Source organism: Porcisia hertigi, chromosome 14 (genome assembly GCF_017918235.1).
Source record: "Porcisia hertigi strain C119 chromosome 14, whole genome shotgun sequence".
Lineage (NCBI taxonomy): Eukaryota > Euglenozoa > Kinetoplastea > Trypanosomatida > Trypanosomatidae > Porcisia > Porcisia hertigi.
In genome coordinates, this window is record NC_090573.1 from 517,432 (window position 1) to 533,492 (window position 16,061).

At 54.3% G+C, this 16,061-nt stretch overlaps 5 protein-coding genes across 5 annotated transcripts; all 5 read left to right on the forward strand.

The window, feature by feature from the left end:
* Positions 1–578: 578 nt before the first annotated feature.
* Positions 579–1,970, forward strand: JKF63_06779 (uncharacterized protein; the record flags this gene model as incomplete). Its single annotated transcript, XM_067902728.1, has 1 exon — positions 579–1,970. The coding sequence occupies one exon, from the start codon at positions 579–581 to the stop codon at positions 1,968–1,970; it is 1,392 nt and encodes a 463-aa protein (XP_067758621.1).
* A 2,084-nt stretch (positions 1,971–4,054) lies between these two features.
* JKF63_06780 (uncharacterized protein) lies at positions 4,055–5,758 on the forward strand (the record flags this gene model as incomplete). The annotated part of the gene is made up of 1 exon (XM_067902729.1): positions 4,055–5,758. The coding sequence occupies one exon, from the start codon at positions 4,055–4,057 to the stop codon at positions 5,756–5,758; it is 1,704 nt and encodes a 567-aa protein (XP_067758622.1).
* A 2,081-nt stretch (positions 5,759–7,839) lies between these two features.
* JKF63_06781 (uncharacterized protein) lies at positions 7,840–9,084 on the forward strand (the record flags this gene model as incomplete). The annotated part of the gene is made up of 1 exon (XM_067902730.1): positions 7,840–9,084. One exon carries the CDS (start codon positions 7,840–7,842, stop codon positions 9,082–9,084), a length of 1,245 nt encoding a protein of 414 aa, XP_067758623.1.
* A 1,117-nt stretch (positions 9,085–10,201) lies between these two features.
* Positions 10,202–12,082, forward strand: JKF63_06782 (uncharacterized protein; the record flags this gene model as incomplete). Its single annotated transcript, XM_067902731.1, has 1 exon — positions 10,202–12,082. One exon carries the CDS (start codon positions 10,202–10,204, stop codon positions 12,080–12,082), a length of 1,881 nt encoding a protein of 626 aa, XP_067758624.1.
* A 2,384-nt stretch (positions 12,083–14,466) lies between these two features.
* Positions 14,467–15,393, forward strand: JKF63_06783 (uncharacterized protein; the record flags this gene model as incomplete). The annotated part of the gene is made up of 1 exon (XM_067902732.1): positions 14,467–15,393. The coding sequence occupies one exon, from the start codon at positions 14,467–14,469 to the stop codon at positions 15,391–15,393; it is 927 nt and encodes a 308-aa protein (XP_067758625.1).
* Positions 15,394–16,061: the final 668 nt, after the last annotated feature.

Consider the following 16,061-nt stretch of genomic DNA (forward strand, 5'->3'; position numbering starts at 1 on the left):
GTACTTGCGCTGCAGAAGTGGATGTCTACCAACCAATGTTTGTTCCTGGAACCTCCTGCTCCTTTGGTGTGTGTGTGTGTATTGGGCGGGGCTTCGCCGCAGGGATATTTCTGATAATTCCCCGAGTTCTCTGGCTCCCTGGACTGCGTCACTGTCTGGACTGCAGGCTTTATCCCACACCCTGGATAAGCACAGCGCACGTTTCCTATCCGTTCCCCCACTCCCCTTGAATCCCTCGCTTTTTCTCCACTATAGTCATCTACACCCCTCACCTCCTTTGCTTTTTTGCTCTTGTTTTTCTTTGCTGCTGAGCATGTGCTGACGCATTCCTGGACACCCGTCACCGAAGCCTCATCCTGCACGTACACGTGCACGCGCTTAGGTCCCTCCACTTCCGTGAGATTATCGCAATCAAGAAAAAAAAAACAGCCCCATTAAAGCCGTTTCCCTATCGTCTTCTTTCCCTACAACAACGTATCCACACAGAGAGGTGCGTGTATACACGGCTAGTAACCCCCCGCCCCCCGCCCCCTTCCCCACCAACTCCACCCCACTCCACCCTACGTTTCTCATCATCAATGGCGTCGCTTATTCCAAACTTGGCTCTGCAAGATCCAGAGCTGGCGAACATGATCGAGCTTGAAATGGGTCGTCAGTTCCGGGGATTGGAGATGATCGCCTCTGAGAATTTGACATCCAAGGTGGTTCTCGAGTGCCTTGGCTCTGCCCTGACGAACAAGTATGCCGAGGGCGAGCCTGGCAACCGCTATTACGGTGGCACCATGTACGTTGACCTGATTGAAAACCTTGCCAAAAAGCGTGCCTTGGCTGCTTTTGGCCTCGATCCGGAGGAGTGGGGGGTCAACGTGCAGCCCTACAGCGGGTCGCCAGCAAACTTCGCTGTTTACACTGCCCTTCTGAAGCCACACAGCCGCATCATGGGCCTTGACTTGCCCAGCGGCGGCCACCTCACCCACGGCTTCTACACCCCGAAGAAGAAGGTAAGCGCGACATCGATTTACTTCGAGTCCTTCCCATACAGGGTAAAGGAGGACGGCTTGATCGACTACGATGCCCTTGAGTCCATCGCACTCGTGTACCGGCCAAAGATGATCATTGCCGGTGCCTCGGCCTACTCGCGTGACTTCGACTACGGACGGTTCCGCCACATCTGCGATGAGGCGGGGAGTATCCTGTTCATGGATATGGCCCACACAGCTGGCCTGATTGCTGGCGGCGTGCTGAAGTCTCCGTTCCCCTACGCGGATGTGGTGACGACGACGACTCACAAGTCCCTACGCGGGCCACGTGCTGGCATGATATTCTTTCGAAAAAAAGATCGCCAGGGCAACCCGACCGACTATGAGAACCGTATCAATCAGGCCGTCTTCCCTGGCTGCCAGGGCGGGCCGCACGTGCACCAAATCGCCGCAATCGCCACTCAGATGCGGGAGGTGTGCAGCGAGGAGTGGAGGGTGTACGCCAAGCAGGTGCAGAGCAACGCCCGCGCATTGGCCGCCGCCCTGAACGCCAAGGGCTACGAGCTAGTATCCGGTGGCACGGACAACCACTTACTGCTTTGGAATGTCCGGGCCCAGGGTCTCACTGGCAGTAAAGTGGAGAAGCTGCTGGATGCCATCTCCATCTCGACCAACAAGAATACTATTCCCGGTGACAAGAGTGCTATGACGCCGGGGGGCATTCGCGTCGGCACATCGTCTCTGACCTCCCGCTGCATGACGGAGGCGCATATGATCACCGTCGCCGATTTTCTCGACCGCGCCATCGCGCTGGCGAAGGAAATCCAAGCGGAGGTGAAATCAGTAAAACTAAACGACTTTGTCGAGGTACTCTCGAAGCACCCTCGTGTGGCTGCACTCCGCAGGGAGGTGGAGGCGTTTGCAACGACGTTTATCATGCCCACTTTTGATGCGAAGCGTATCAAGTACAAGGACGGACTCCCCGAGTAGCGCTAACGGTGTGTCCAGAAGAGGCAGTCTTTTTTTTTTTTTTTTGGGGGGGGGGGGGGGTGCGTGGGCAGGGACAAGGGGTAGGAGGCAGGAAGAGGAGAAGAGGCGGGGGGGGGCAGCAGCGGCGGGTTGGATTGAGATGGACTACGCGGCGGCGTTGCGTGCGAGGTGATGACTTACCGCTGTGCAACTCATTTCGTTGCGCTTTGAATGAGTTTATCGTCGAGTCGAGATCCAGACTAGCGGTAGGACTACCCTCACCCCCGTAGTGAGGTTGTCCTGCTCAACCCTCTTGTAGCCGCGCGCCTCGACTGTGTACCATCTCCTCACTTCCCCCCCCCCCCCTCCCGACACCAGATATCTCCAAACTTGGAGTGCCAAACACAAGCAGCGTTTTTGCACGTCTTGTTTTTTTTTTTGTTCGTTGTGGAGGGCGTGTCACACACGCACACACGCACACACGCACACATTATATAGAGAAGTGTACATCTCGTTTTGACATGCACACTGTTTTCTTGCCTTTGTGTTTTCTTCCCCATTCATCTTTTCCCCACGGTTAGTAGAAAAAGCGAGCTGCGTGCTCGATCGGACAGAAGTCTGGGCATCTCCACCCACTCTTCATGCACTCGTTCTCCGCCGTGCGGCGGAACCGTAACATTAAGGCAGATGCAAGGGCGAGCACATGTGCTGAGTTGCAAAATTGATGAGGGGGGGGGCGCTGGAAGTGGGCATAGATCAACGAAGAAGAAAGAGAGACGAGGGCAAATGCGAGAGAGTCTTCAAAGCGTTTGTGGTAACACATCGAAACACAACAGCCTGGCTCAAATATAGTCCGCACCCGTGCATCGTCTCGATTTTCTTTTCTCAGCCCCGTCTTTATTCTCCCCCCTCTTATATTGAACTCATTTTGCTGTTTACCGCTTGCTCCAGCGGAGTGCGCTTCCCTCATACAGGATATTCACACACATATATATATACATATATATACATACCTTCTCCTCCCTCCTATCGTTATTGTTGTGCATGCTATAGTTCTCTGGATTCTCCGCATCCCGGTTACGGCGGCGGATTCGTGTCTACGTCGACTGTGCCTCTGTTTTGCGTCTTCCTCTCTTTTTTTTGTTTCTAATCTTTATTTTGGGCCCGTTTTCCAATCTCGCGCCTTCTGACGCGGGCACGTGGCGTTTCGTATGGGGGGGCAGTGGGTCAGCGCATCGTATTTCTGTGTGTGTTGTTGTTGGGGAAGGGGACAGGGAAGGGGGGAAAATAGGGCGGGGGCGGGGAGTGAAGAATGGTGGTTTTGAGCGAGAGGGAAGAATACACTGGAAGATTACTTAGCGAGTCGGGGCTCTCAACACTTCTCTCCGCCCCCCTCGCCATACACACACACACACACGACACCACCACACCCACAAACACTGGGATTTTGCCATCCTTCTGACTATGACTTCAGCAGAAGGTACCAAAGATGCAGTCATCGTTTTTGAAGTGCATGCACATAAACAAAACAACCCAAACAGCCGCGGCGCCCTCTTTCTGCTCTCTCTCCCCCCCCCTCATGCTACTCCAGGGAGGGGGGGAGGAGAGGAGGGGAGGAGGTACGTTGCGGTAATGTTTTGCCATCCATTGAGGGGCTTTTCTGCCGAAAGCAGCGTCCACACAAGCGGGCTGGCACGGCGTTTCGAAAGGAAGGAAATACCAGAAAGAAAAGGGATATTCTGACTTCACCGTGTTTGTGTGCCTCTCCCTCCCCACAAGTCCAAACGCACGCTGTGCTGCGCCATAGTCTGCAGCTTACATGCCCTCCCTTTTCCTCCTTTCTTTTCTTCTACCCCCCTCCCCTCCCTGTCTCTGTGTGTGCACGTATGGGTGCCCATGACTGTGCTGTGGACTTGGACACTGGTCGGTTGAGCCACACCTCAGCTGTAACTCTATCTTTGCTCAGGACTCAACACTCCTGTTTTAGCTATTCGTTCACCACGCTCAAGGCGGGGGAGGTTGCGATAGGCTTCCCAACACACACAATCACACACGAGACCCGTGTTTGGTCCTTACTCAGTAGGGACCACCCCCTCTTAGGTGTTATGATGACCAGTGGTGGCAGTGCTAGTTGCTGCGGAGTGTCACAGTCTCTCTCCATGTATCCCGCTCCACAGTGGAGAGTCAGGGCTCGATCAGGATACACGGCTATCCTGTGTAGCCTATTGCTCATGGTGTGGATTGGGTGCTTCTCCGTTGTTCAAGGAATCGAGGGGGAGGATGAGGCGATACGCATCTTGCTGGGTGCCGGGGACAAGGCGGTGGGCCAGGGGCGCGCACATTATCAGGAGGCGCTCGCCAAGTATACAGGTGTTCTCACCCGGTGGCCCAATAATGAACGTGCACTGTACAGTCGTGCAGAACTGTACTCGATGATGCGGCAGCGCGCAGCAGCGCTGGAAGATCTGAACGCTCTATTGGCAATCAACAAGGATCACCCGCAGGGGTTGGCGCTGCGTATGTCGATGCATACACAGCTGGGTAATCTAGAAGGGGCCCACAGCGATGGCCAGCATCTTGTTCGTGTCTATCAAGCTCACAAGAAGCTTGACAAGGCGAACAAGGTAGCGGAGCAGGTCCGCCATCTCGGACAGTACATGAAGCGCTGGGTGGCTTTATCAGACTTGTTGTCGCAGCCGCTGGAGTCGTACACGTCGACCATCAACGATAAAAACCTCATCCACAAGTACACGGAGTGTGTGGATCTCTTAGGGAAAGTCATCCTCGAATTTGCGAGCGACAGCATTGAACTCCGACTGCGCCGCGCTGCCTGTGCGCTGGCTGCCGGCGATACCATCGTCACCACGAAAGAGCTCAAGTACGTTATCCAGCGCAGCCCACAAAATCTCGATGCCATTGCCCTCGACGCGCAGGCGCTGCGAAGGCTCGGCGCGCTAGATCAGTCGAAGCTGGGGTTGCAGCGCTGTCTCAACCTCGACCCCGAGTACGCACCGTGTGCGACTCTCCACAAACTGATCCGTCAGCAACAGCGAGTTATAAAGAACATCGAGAGGCAAATACAGGAGAAGAACTTCGCAGCGGTGGTTACATTGATTACCGAGGCCCGTGCGGCGGAGCCCAACGCGCCATTTGAAGAGCAGCTCGCCGCATGGCACTGCGAGGCTCTGGTGAAGCTGCGTAACACAGATGAGGGCATTCGTGTGTGTGAGACACTCGTTCACCGCTATGAGGGCGTGAGTAGCCCCGCTGTATTCGATGCGCACCTGCACCTGGTGGAGTTGCACTTGCTAGATGACAACGCAGCTGCAGCAGAGGCGGCGCTGGAGAAGGCGCGGATGCTGAGACAGAATGACGGCAGGGTAGAGGAGATGCGCTCGAGAATCGAGAAGCTGAAGCGCAACAGCGCCCGCAAAGACTACTACAAGATACTGGGCATCAAGAAGACGGCGTCGGCGCAAGACATTCGGCGCGCGTATCGAAAGCTGGCCAAGTCGAGCCACCCGGACCAACTGCGGTCGAAGGACATGCCCGAAAAAGAGCGACAAAAACAGGAGAAGATGTTTCGTGACGTCAACGAAGCGAAAGAAGTGCTGTTGGATGAAGAAAAACGTGCCCGGTATGACAATGGTGAAGACTTGAACCAGCCAGAAGGGCCGCAGGGTCACCCATTTTTTGGCGGTGGTTTTCCAGGCGGTTTTCCGGGCGGTTTTCCAGGCGGTTTTCCGGGGGGGTTTCAGCAGCAACACGGTGGTGGCGGTCAACAGCACTTTTTTTTCTTTCGCCAATAGGGTTCGCTTATACCGGAGCTGGCGTGTGTGTGTGTGTGTGTGTGTGTGTTTTGTCGCGCTGTTGTGTGTCCAATTCCCATCTTTCCCTCTGCAGAAGATGTACGGCTATTCCAGTCGTTTGTATCCGTCTTTACGTGTAATCGATGGGGGCGTCGTACTGGTGTGCGAGAGTGCGTCTTCTTTTTCCTTTCGTAGCTTGAAAAAAAAAACTGGGGGTACAGGAAAGGGGGAGCGCGAACACATACTAGGCCTAGTTTTTTTTTTCCTCATGGCTCTTCGAGCGGCTTCGTGTCTTCACCTGCAAACGATTGTTGGGCTTTTGCAAGCGTTGTAAGTGTAGCGAGCGTTTGCCGCAGGGAGGGGGGGGTGGGTCCCCCTCCTCCCACTGCTGTGGTGCATATGACATGCACGTATATAATTAGATAAGTATATATACATGCATGTCTATGTGTGTATGTGTGCTCGCTGTTTTTTTTTTCCGTGTATCTGAAGATGCCGCTCTTGTCTTCCTCTTCTCAATAGCCCTCCTCACCCGGCTTGCATACTTCACACTGGTAGTCGGTTGTTACGCGTGTGTATTTGGCGGTGGAAAAAGGTGATTTCGAGGACAACGAAGGAAAGGGGTGGATGGGTGGGGTGAAGAAGGCACGATGATAGTGGGCAAACGTCTCACACACACAAGAGGGTGAAAAAAAGAGAGGAATGCACTTCACCTTGGCGTACAGTCGACATTTTTACGCATTTTCTTGCGTTTGACCGCTTCGCTTCGGGCTGCAGGGATGCCGGGGTAGCGCTCACAGCTCCCTCCCCCTCCCCCTCCTCCCCATTCCCCGTCTCCTCTCTTGGCGTAGCCGAAGCACATTTATGAGGGAGTGAGCGAGTGTGGGTGTATACTGGGCGAATATTTTTTTTTTCGTTGTTGTGGCAGTGAAAAGTGGCATGTTTGTATTCACACCAAATCTTTTTAAATCTGCGTACTCATACATGTGCGTAAAAAAGGGCGAGTGGGAGGTGGCAGGGGGGATCAGTGGGAAGTCAGTTGGTTTGCTCATATCGCGAGTACATGTGTGTTTTGTCCATGTCTACTCCTCTCACTACTGTGTAGAAAAGGTTTTTTTTTGCAGACTTACGTGTTATGCATACAATGCACGAGACACCCCTCTCAACGACGTCTCAGTCGCCTTGATACCCTCTTCACAAATTTGCTGTTGATGTCTCTCCTCCCCCTTTTCCGGTCTTTTCTCCTCACACCTTCATGTGTGTGGTTGCTCGCAATTCACACGACCGGGGGTGAGGTGGGGGGCTGTGCATTACTTCTAACCTCCAGCATACATATGTGTGTGTGTGTATATATGCACGCTTTGATTTGGATTTGTGGTTAATTCATGTCACTGTTCTTGTTAGTTTCCCTGGCTTGTTGACCCCCCCTCCTCCTCCTTTCCTCTCCCTCCTTGTAACTCACAAACCCATTGCGTGTTTCTTCTTCACACACACGGACGTAGGCCAACCTGCTTGTCATATATTCATACAGTTTCCTTGCACTCTCAACTGTACATGTTTTTACAAAGGCAGGCCCCCCACCCCCTAACCACCATCACTACCAGCAGTTCTCTTCTTGCACCTTTACGATCACACTTTCCCCATTTCTTTTTTTAAAGACTCTAAAGACCCCCCTCCCCCTCCCCCTCCTACACACACACACACACACACTCGCCAGATTCGTTATTCAGGATATTTGTGTGTGTGTTTTACTTCGTCTACTCAACTTGTTTCTTACCCCTCCCTCCCCTCCCCCCCCTTCCCCTCCGTGTCGTGGAATACAGCCCAACAAGTTGTCTTTTCGTCATTCACAGTCGTTACGTGCGTGAATTCATTGAATTAAAAAAAAAAACACTGAGCTTCGCCGCTTCGATTAACGCACACAGCCGCGCACACCCTCTCACCTCACTCCCCTCTTACACACACACACACACACATGCGCGATATTTAAAAGGAAAAGGTTAAAAACAATAACACACAATTAACAATTGACGTTTTATACACACACACACACACTCTCTCTCTTTTTCTGGTTTGAAACGATGGTTGACCTCAAGAGGGATGTGCTGTCAATCGATGGCATTTACTATGACACAGAGAAGTTGGCAGTATTGCACCCTGGAGGGCCAATGCTTGTACGCATTTGCAATGGTCGCGACTGCACCGCTATTTTCCTCAGCTACCACCGCCGTCTTTTCCCCCACGCGCTCTACGAGAAGTATCAGGTGCCGAAGGATCAGGTGCACCCCGACAGTCTCATCGAGCAACGCCAGCAGCCGAGCTACGACAATTACCTGGAGCTGTGTAAAAGGGTGCAACCGATCATTGCGCGAACCAAGGGGTTCGCCCCGTGGTACTACTATCTGAAGGCGTGCTTCTGGCTGACAGTAATGCTGGGCCTTGACCTCTATTCCCTCTTCTACCGTCGTATGTACTTGTTCACAGTCATACAGTCTTTTTCCATGGCCATGGTGGGTCTCAATGTCCAACACGACGCCAACCATGGCGCAGTAAGCCGCGACTGGCGTATTAACCGCATTCTGGGGCTTTCGCAGGATCTGTTGGGTGGTAGCAGCATCAGCTGGATCATGAATCACAACTATGTCCACCACATCTTCACGAACGAGCCGGACCGCGACACGGATCTCGACATCCCGCTCCTACGCTTACACAGCGGTATCCCTATGAGGCTGGCTTATTGCCTACAGCAGTTTTACATGTTTATTCTCGAGGCCGTCTTCGGTCCCGTGCACGTTCTCTCGAACATAGTCTTTCTCGCCAAGGGTCCGAGTGAGAAGCAGCGCCTCATCAAAGCGCAGTGGAGGGTAAGTTTGTGCATGCTGTCTATTATACCTTACCGCCTCTTCTGCAATTTTCTGCACGCAACGAGCCTCAGCGACGGCGTGATGAACTGTTTGCTGCAGTACGCATTGGGCGGCTTCTATCTGGCCTACTTTTTCCTCATATCACACAACTTCGACGGCGCCAAGAAGTTCGGGACGAGCGACGGTGGGGACTTTGTCGCTTGCCAGGTGGAGACGAGTTGCAACTTTGGTGGATGGTGGTGGGCTCAGATAAACGGAGGCCTTAACTTCCAGATTGAGCACCACCTGTTCCCACGTGTGCATCATGGCTACTACGCTCACTTGGCACCAATTGTGCGCGGGTTCTGCGAGGAGCGCGGCATCGCATACAAACACTACAACACGATTCAGGAGAACATGATGAGCACCTTTCATCACATGAAGGAGTATGGGCACGGACGGGAGAAGGTGAAGACCGCATAGATGTGACGTACACACAGCATGTGTCGTGTGTCGTCGAAGGAAGCCACGCACTGACCGCACCAGTAAAGGTATACGGAGGGTTTTCACAGCCACGCTTCCTCGGCGTCGTGCTCAGTTACGCCCCCCTTTCCGCCCCCCCCCCCCCTCCCTCCCTCCCTCCCTCCCCGGCTCTTCACGCAGGGGCCCCTACCCCTGGCAAGCGTTCATCCACGGACAGCCGCGGGGGGAGAGGGGGCGGACGAGGAGGAAAAACCAGTACAACACTGGTGTTAACAGCGGTGTGGTTCAGCTTTACAGAGCAGGCGAGGCTCGTTGTTGCTGGGGACGTGCTCCGGGTTGTCATTCATGAAGCACGTTGTTGTGTTCCGCAGTGACTAGGCGAGCGCCACGCATCTTCAAGACTCGCATCACTCTACGCGTTTTGTCGGCACCGTATCACCACTTTTAGTGTACAAGCGCACACAGTCACCTATACACACACACACACGAAGAGGAAAAAAAAACAATCACCGCGCATTGTCATTTGTTGATACTTTTGTTTCCCGTGTTGGTTATCAAGTTTATAGAATATCACCCGGTACTACAATGATCGCGTCTCATTCCAATTAGTGTTTGTGATCGTTTCGTGTGCACCTCACCCAACCTTGACCGATGCGCGGGAGTCGCGAAGGCGACAGGGATTAGAAAATTAGGGGACGACCGCAAATGCGTCGATGAGCCCCCCCTCCCCCCTCCCCCCTTTTAGACGTCTTCTGTTCAGCAGTGGGTTCAAGGAGTCTAGTGGGTAACGATTGTACTCGTTGTATTTATTCTTTGTTTGTGTTGTCTGTCTTTCTGCCTCTCCCTTGCGCATCTGTGACGAACAAGTACATACCAGCGTTATTGTGTGGGCGTGTGTGTGTGCATGTGTCCAGGGGGTCCATCTATCCTCCTCCCCCCTCCCCCCCTCCCCCGTATTCGCCTACAAAAAGTACGGCTCAACAAGAGTCCACACGAGTTCGACCGGGGGGTCTTGCTACTCACTGAAACAGCGCTCCCCCCCCTGTGTCTTTAGAAGTTGTGCGCCGGTACTCACACATACACACACACACACACGCACATACATCAAAAAAAAAACATGTCCGCCTCGAACTTGCAGGACTTCGCCATTCCCTCGCTCCCCTCACTTGACCAGGAAGACGGCAGTGATGTCGTCGTAAGATCGAAATCGACCACCCGGCCAGCAGCGCCACGCAGCACTACAGCAACGGCTTCTGTCGCTTCTCCGTACACAGCCAATGACACGGATGCGGTGGCAATCGACCCGGCGGCGCTGTGGGCGGCGCTTGACTTGTCGGCGCCGGAGTCAACACCGTCACAGCACACATCGCGTCGCGTCGTGCTACTCGGACGCCCACTCAGTGGAAAGCGAACCCTTTGCCGACGACTGTGCTTCGCAGCGGAGGCGCAGTACGCCGGCAGCAGTGACGCCACAGACGTTTATCCGGAGCTGGGAGGCTTTCCTACGGACAACGATCGACAGCCCCTCTACCGCCCAAGTAGTGACGACGACGAGGATTCAAGTCTTTTCCCCAACCAGCGCATCGGCGGATGGAACATGCCGGGCACCTATGCGACTGCTGGCTCATTGCCGCAATCCGTGGCGGTAGGGCCACACGATCGTGCGAGCTTACTGTCCCACGGATCTGGTGTGTGTTTCGACTACGTGGTCCAGAGAGTTCCGATGCGAGTTCTGCGCAGCGGCGGCGACACCAGCGGTGACTTTGCATCCGCCAATAAACACGGGTCGACCGGGCTCTTGTCGACTTCCCTTGGTGGAACGGTGCGCCGCACTACCGAGTTCTTTATCTGTGACAGTCCTGGTGCCCTGTCAATGGCACTGCCCACTCTCGATCACGTAGAGTCGGCGCTCGTGCTGATGGTAGTCGATGTCAGCGATGTGTCAAAAATTCGACAGCAGCTGGACTACTGTTACTCGACTCTTGATGGCTATGTGACTAACCTGTTGCGTGCGCAGGCGCCGAACCACGACGCCGTCCGTCACATGCAGTTGGCAGCGGCGCAGCAGGACTACTGGCTTTCCGAGGAGCAGAAGCTACGCTCTACGCGAACAAACTTGGCGAACAGCAGCGAAGGCACTGCAGGGACTGCCGCCGCTGCTTCCGCTTCCGCTTCCGCTTCCCTCTCTCCCTCCACAGAGGACATCGGAGATGTCCTTTTCAAAGACCCGATGATCAATATCGACAAGGTGAACAGCACCACATTTCGTGTGCCCGCTTCTGCCGGTACGGTGTGCGCCATGCGGAGCATCCTTGTTTGCACCAAGGTCGAATGTCTTGACCGTGTTTCCCGCGCGGTGGGTCTGATCGACAGCGGCACCCCCGAACATGAGGCTGTCTTCGATCGTCTTGGGGTTCGGGGTGAGCTGCGCCTCGCTATGCAACACTCGCGACAGTCACTCATCTCTTTGGTGTCGCAGCTTGTGCGCCAGTACGCCATTTGCCACAGAGCTGCGCTGGCCTCGGTTTGTTGGCGTGTGTCGATGACGACCGCCGGCGCCGAGGGCGAATACGCGCATTCAACAGTTGTGAACCCCTTTTATAAGGGGCTCTGGTCATACATCGCCTATGTTTTGTACAAGAGCAAAGACGCGACTGCGTCGGTGCCGAGCGATGTCTTGCGTGTCTGCTCTGCTCGAATGCATCCGCACGCTTTGCTGCCGTTTGGCCTCGATCACTTGGACCTCCTCAACCCCTTTGTCACCTCGGGTAACGTGCAGCTACCCGAGGGACGCTCCCTGACGTCGCCTGAGGACGCGTCTGACTCGGCCATTCGCACGACAGCCGACAGCGTCATCACGCCCGACCGTGTCTTTTCACTACACCAAAAGTACATCCAACAGGCTCAGACAGACTTGAAGAGTGCGATGCTGGTGTGGAGCAACGCCGAGGAGGAGATCCCGCAGTGTGCTGATACAATGGTCTGGGACACTATTTAGAGCGAGGCAGCGAAGCGGGAAAGTTAGTTGGGGGGGTGGCCTTCTCCCTTGTCGCGGTCGCTACTGCAATATCTGCCGGGGCGTGAGGGTCGAGGAGCAATGCTGAGACTTGCTGCTGCTGCTGCTGCTGCTAAAGAAGCGTTAGATGACGGGCTGTGCTCTTTGTCGCGATTGCCTTATTAGAGATGCCCGTCTTCTTCAGAGCGAGCATTGGCTTAGTGCTGCCGTGGGTGACGGCGCCGTTTTGTGGTGCTCTTTTCCTTCCACTGGTTCATTTGTGGTGCGCTACACAAACGCAGTGGGACAGCGAATCCGTTTAAAGCTTCACACAAGTCGCACCTTTCTGTGCTCCTTTGTAGTGAAGGCTACACCACCACATGCTTTGGGGGTCGCTCATCAGTTTTTACTGGACCTCCCCTTTTCCAAGGACGATGGGCTCGTGTGGATATTCATACGGATAGTTGCACTGCGTCCTTATAAGCCATTCTTTTGTCGTCCCTCTTCCTCGCCAGATGTGACACCCCCCCCTTTCCGACACGTTTTTTTTTCTCCCTGTCGCTTACCCCAGAGCGGTTACACGCGTTCAAGAACAAAAAACATCCGAGACACTTTTGGGTACCCATTCAACAGATAGTTGGATACGGCATGAAGAGACGAACTCTCACCCTTTGTCTTCCCTCGAGACACGGCTTTTTTTTTTGGGGGGGGGTGTCACCACCGTTTATCGTGCTTCGTGGTGGCGTGCGCACAGCTTCGTTGCTGGACCGTCGTCGAGAAGATGGCGGAGGTTAATAATGTTTTTTTTTCTCTGCGTCGTTGCCTTTGTACGGCAAGCGTGACAAGCGGATGGTGCGATGCGAAGGATGGGCTAGTCGCGCAGGTGAAGAGGCTGCTGAAGCGGACAGACGCGGAATGACCGTATAGCAGCCGTTGCCCATTGTCCACGCCAGAGGTGAAGGCCGATATTTCCGACACACACACACACTGGTCAAACCCGCTGCCGTGTACGTACACGGGTGATAGTCAGGAACAAAGATTCTCCACCCTCTTCTTTTCCTTTCTTCCTTGATTGTTCCTGTTCCCCCCCCCCCCCCCCCACCGACAACAACAGCAGCAGCAGCAGCAGATGTAGTACTGTACTACTACACCCCCCTCGGCTCACATTCGCACTTACTCGCAAAGACTTGCATTTATTTTCTTCTGCTGGAATCATTCAACTTTTCAAGTCGGGCCCCATCACGGCTGCACGCGTCTTGTTTTTGCTGTTCCGCCCTCCTTCCGCCCGCGCTCCCCTCTTCTTGTTTCTCTTCTACCAGCACAGACACTGTCAGAAGATGTCGCAACGGTGCTACTGCACCGAGTTCCGAGACGAGGAGCCATTCTCGAACGAGCAGCTCAGATCAAAAGATGAGAGCTTGCAGAGGACCGTCGCCGGGGATGATGCACCAACAGCAACAGAGGACTCGCACGTGCATCCCGAGGCGGTGTCCCTTTTCCAGCTTTGCCCGTTGACCAAAAAGATTCCACTTTTCACACCGAGCTGCGAAGCGTTCGGGCCGAAGGGGGTCGTGGCGCTCGGCCTGTGTTACTTCTTAAACAAAGGCATTGGCAGCTACCTTGTACGATATTGCCGGTACGCCATGTTCCGCAGTCGCTTTGGTATCGATGGAACACGTTATCAGCGCCTCTCAGCGCTGTACACATTGGGCTGGTCGATAAAAGCCTGTTCGGCTTCCATATCTGACACATTTGCACTGTTCGGCTATACAAAAAGATGGTACTGCGCTGCGTCGAGTGTGTTTGGTGCCGCCTTCGCGCTGGGGTTTGGCTTGCTGCCCGCAAAAGAGTCCAGCGCGAACATTGGTGCAGGCTTTATGTTTTTGACAAATTTTTTTATGGCGAACATTGATATTCTGTCGGAGGGTCACTACAGCCGAATCATGCGCAAGCGACCGGCTGCCGGTCCTGCGCTGGTGAGCTGGATTTGGGTGTTCATCTTCGTTGCTGCGATCGTGTCCGCCGGTGTGCAGGGCCCTCTGTCAGACAGGGGGATCCCACAGGTCGGTCTGCTGGTCTCAGCCGCATGCCAGGCTCTGACGGTCTTCTTTTTTATCTTCAACTGGTATGGCGAGCGCTACAACTGCGTTGAGCGCCGCGAAGACTTTTCTCTGAGACATTCTGAGGTGCAACCGCTCAACTATTCCAATGGGCTCAAAGCGGACACCGCTGCGATCCTTCCTGACAAGAATCCCCAGTCCGAGAGAGCCTCTAATGCGGACCCAAAACCACTGACAGCAACGTCGGCCACGGCACCCCAGCGCCGCGGGGACAAAGACGATTTCGTCATTGATGGCCTGGTGCGCAGTCGCCCCTACGACGATGCGATGGATGACATAGACGTGGACCACAGTGCGTATGTGTATTCGCTGTGCCCCGGTGTGGTGGAGATCAATCGCGAGGTTTTCTTCCGCAACTGGCGACTGTTTGTGTACTCGGCAGTGATGGTGTGTGCCGTGATTGTCCAATGCCTCGTTACAGTCTTTGGTAAGTCCACCGATCTCGGCTATTCCTCTCTTGTCGTAGCGGTGGTGTGCTGCAGTCTGGCATTCTGGGCCTGCAGCCTTGTCGCAGCCAAGGCCATCTGCTTTCTTTACCTCGACATGCTGCTGTACGTGCAGCTGCCTGGTGCGATGGACAGTTTTTACATGTCGACGAAGGAGTGCTACCCAGCAGGCCCACACTTCACGTTCGTCTTCTATAACACGATGGCAGCGATCATAGGCAATGTTGCCGGTATAGCTGGCGTGACTGCTTTTTCGTACTTCTTCTCGAAGCGCAGCTACTGTTTCACGTTCATTATAACAACAATCGTGAAGGTTCTTGGCTCCGTGTTCGACATTGTCATGGTAAAGCGCTGGAACCTGGCGATCGGCATTCCAGATCATGCCATGTATATCATGGGTGACGCCATTGTGTACGAAGCCTGTAACCAGCTTGCCTGGATGCCTGTCGTTCTACTCTTCTCACGCATCTGCCCCCGCGGCTCGGAGAGCATGATCTATGCACTGGCAGCCGGCTTCAGCAACATGGGTCAGTCTATGTCTTCTACGGTCGGCTCCCTCTTGATGGAGCTCGTGTGGCCCATTCAGACAACTGGGGTAAACGGCTGCAACTTCGACAATGTACCGATGTTGCTGGTCTTTGCGCATGTCGTGTTTCCTCTAGGGGTGATCCCGCTGAGTTTTTTGCTTCTGCCGCGTGCACGCATCTGCGACGACATTGGCGCGGATGGGCGCTCTGTGAGTCACTAAAAAACGAAAGACGGTCAACTCCATGAACGCGGACGGCGCCAATGGAGGGCTCGTCGGTATCGCACGAGCGCAACCCTCCAGCCCCCCGGGGGGGGGGAGGTACTCGATGACTCGAAGACGGTGAGGGCAGAGCGCGTACAGGTCTTTTTCCGTGTCCCTGATCTGCGCAGCTATGCTCATGAAAGGTTCAGTGCGCAAGCGATCCGCTCAAACAGCGACAGGGTCTTGGAATGGGAGTTCCAATCGACACGATGCATAGATGCGCATGTGGCTCCTTTCGCACTTTTATCGACGTCAAGCGCTGCAAATTGGGAGGCTGAGGAGAAAGCATTTTATCCATGTGCGAGTATGCCTAGTGCGCTTCTTGCCAAGCACATCGCATGCCCTCCTCTCTTCTCCCCTGTCCCCACCAAACCCATTCGTATATATTTTTGCAATGCGGCTTTCTTTTTTGTATGTGTGTTTGAAAGAATAAACTCTAATCCCCCCCCCCCATTTCTCCATCTGTATCTCCCTCCCCCTCCCCCTCCCCTTCCCCCCTTCCCATCTCCCCCTGTCTCTGCTTGTTTTAGCACATTTTGACTTTGACTTTCCCCTTCGCTTTTATTGATTCCATAAAGGGGCGGCAGGATGTACCTGTCACTGCGTATGCGTAAGCAACCCCGTGC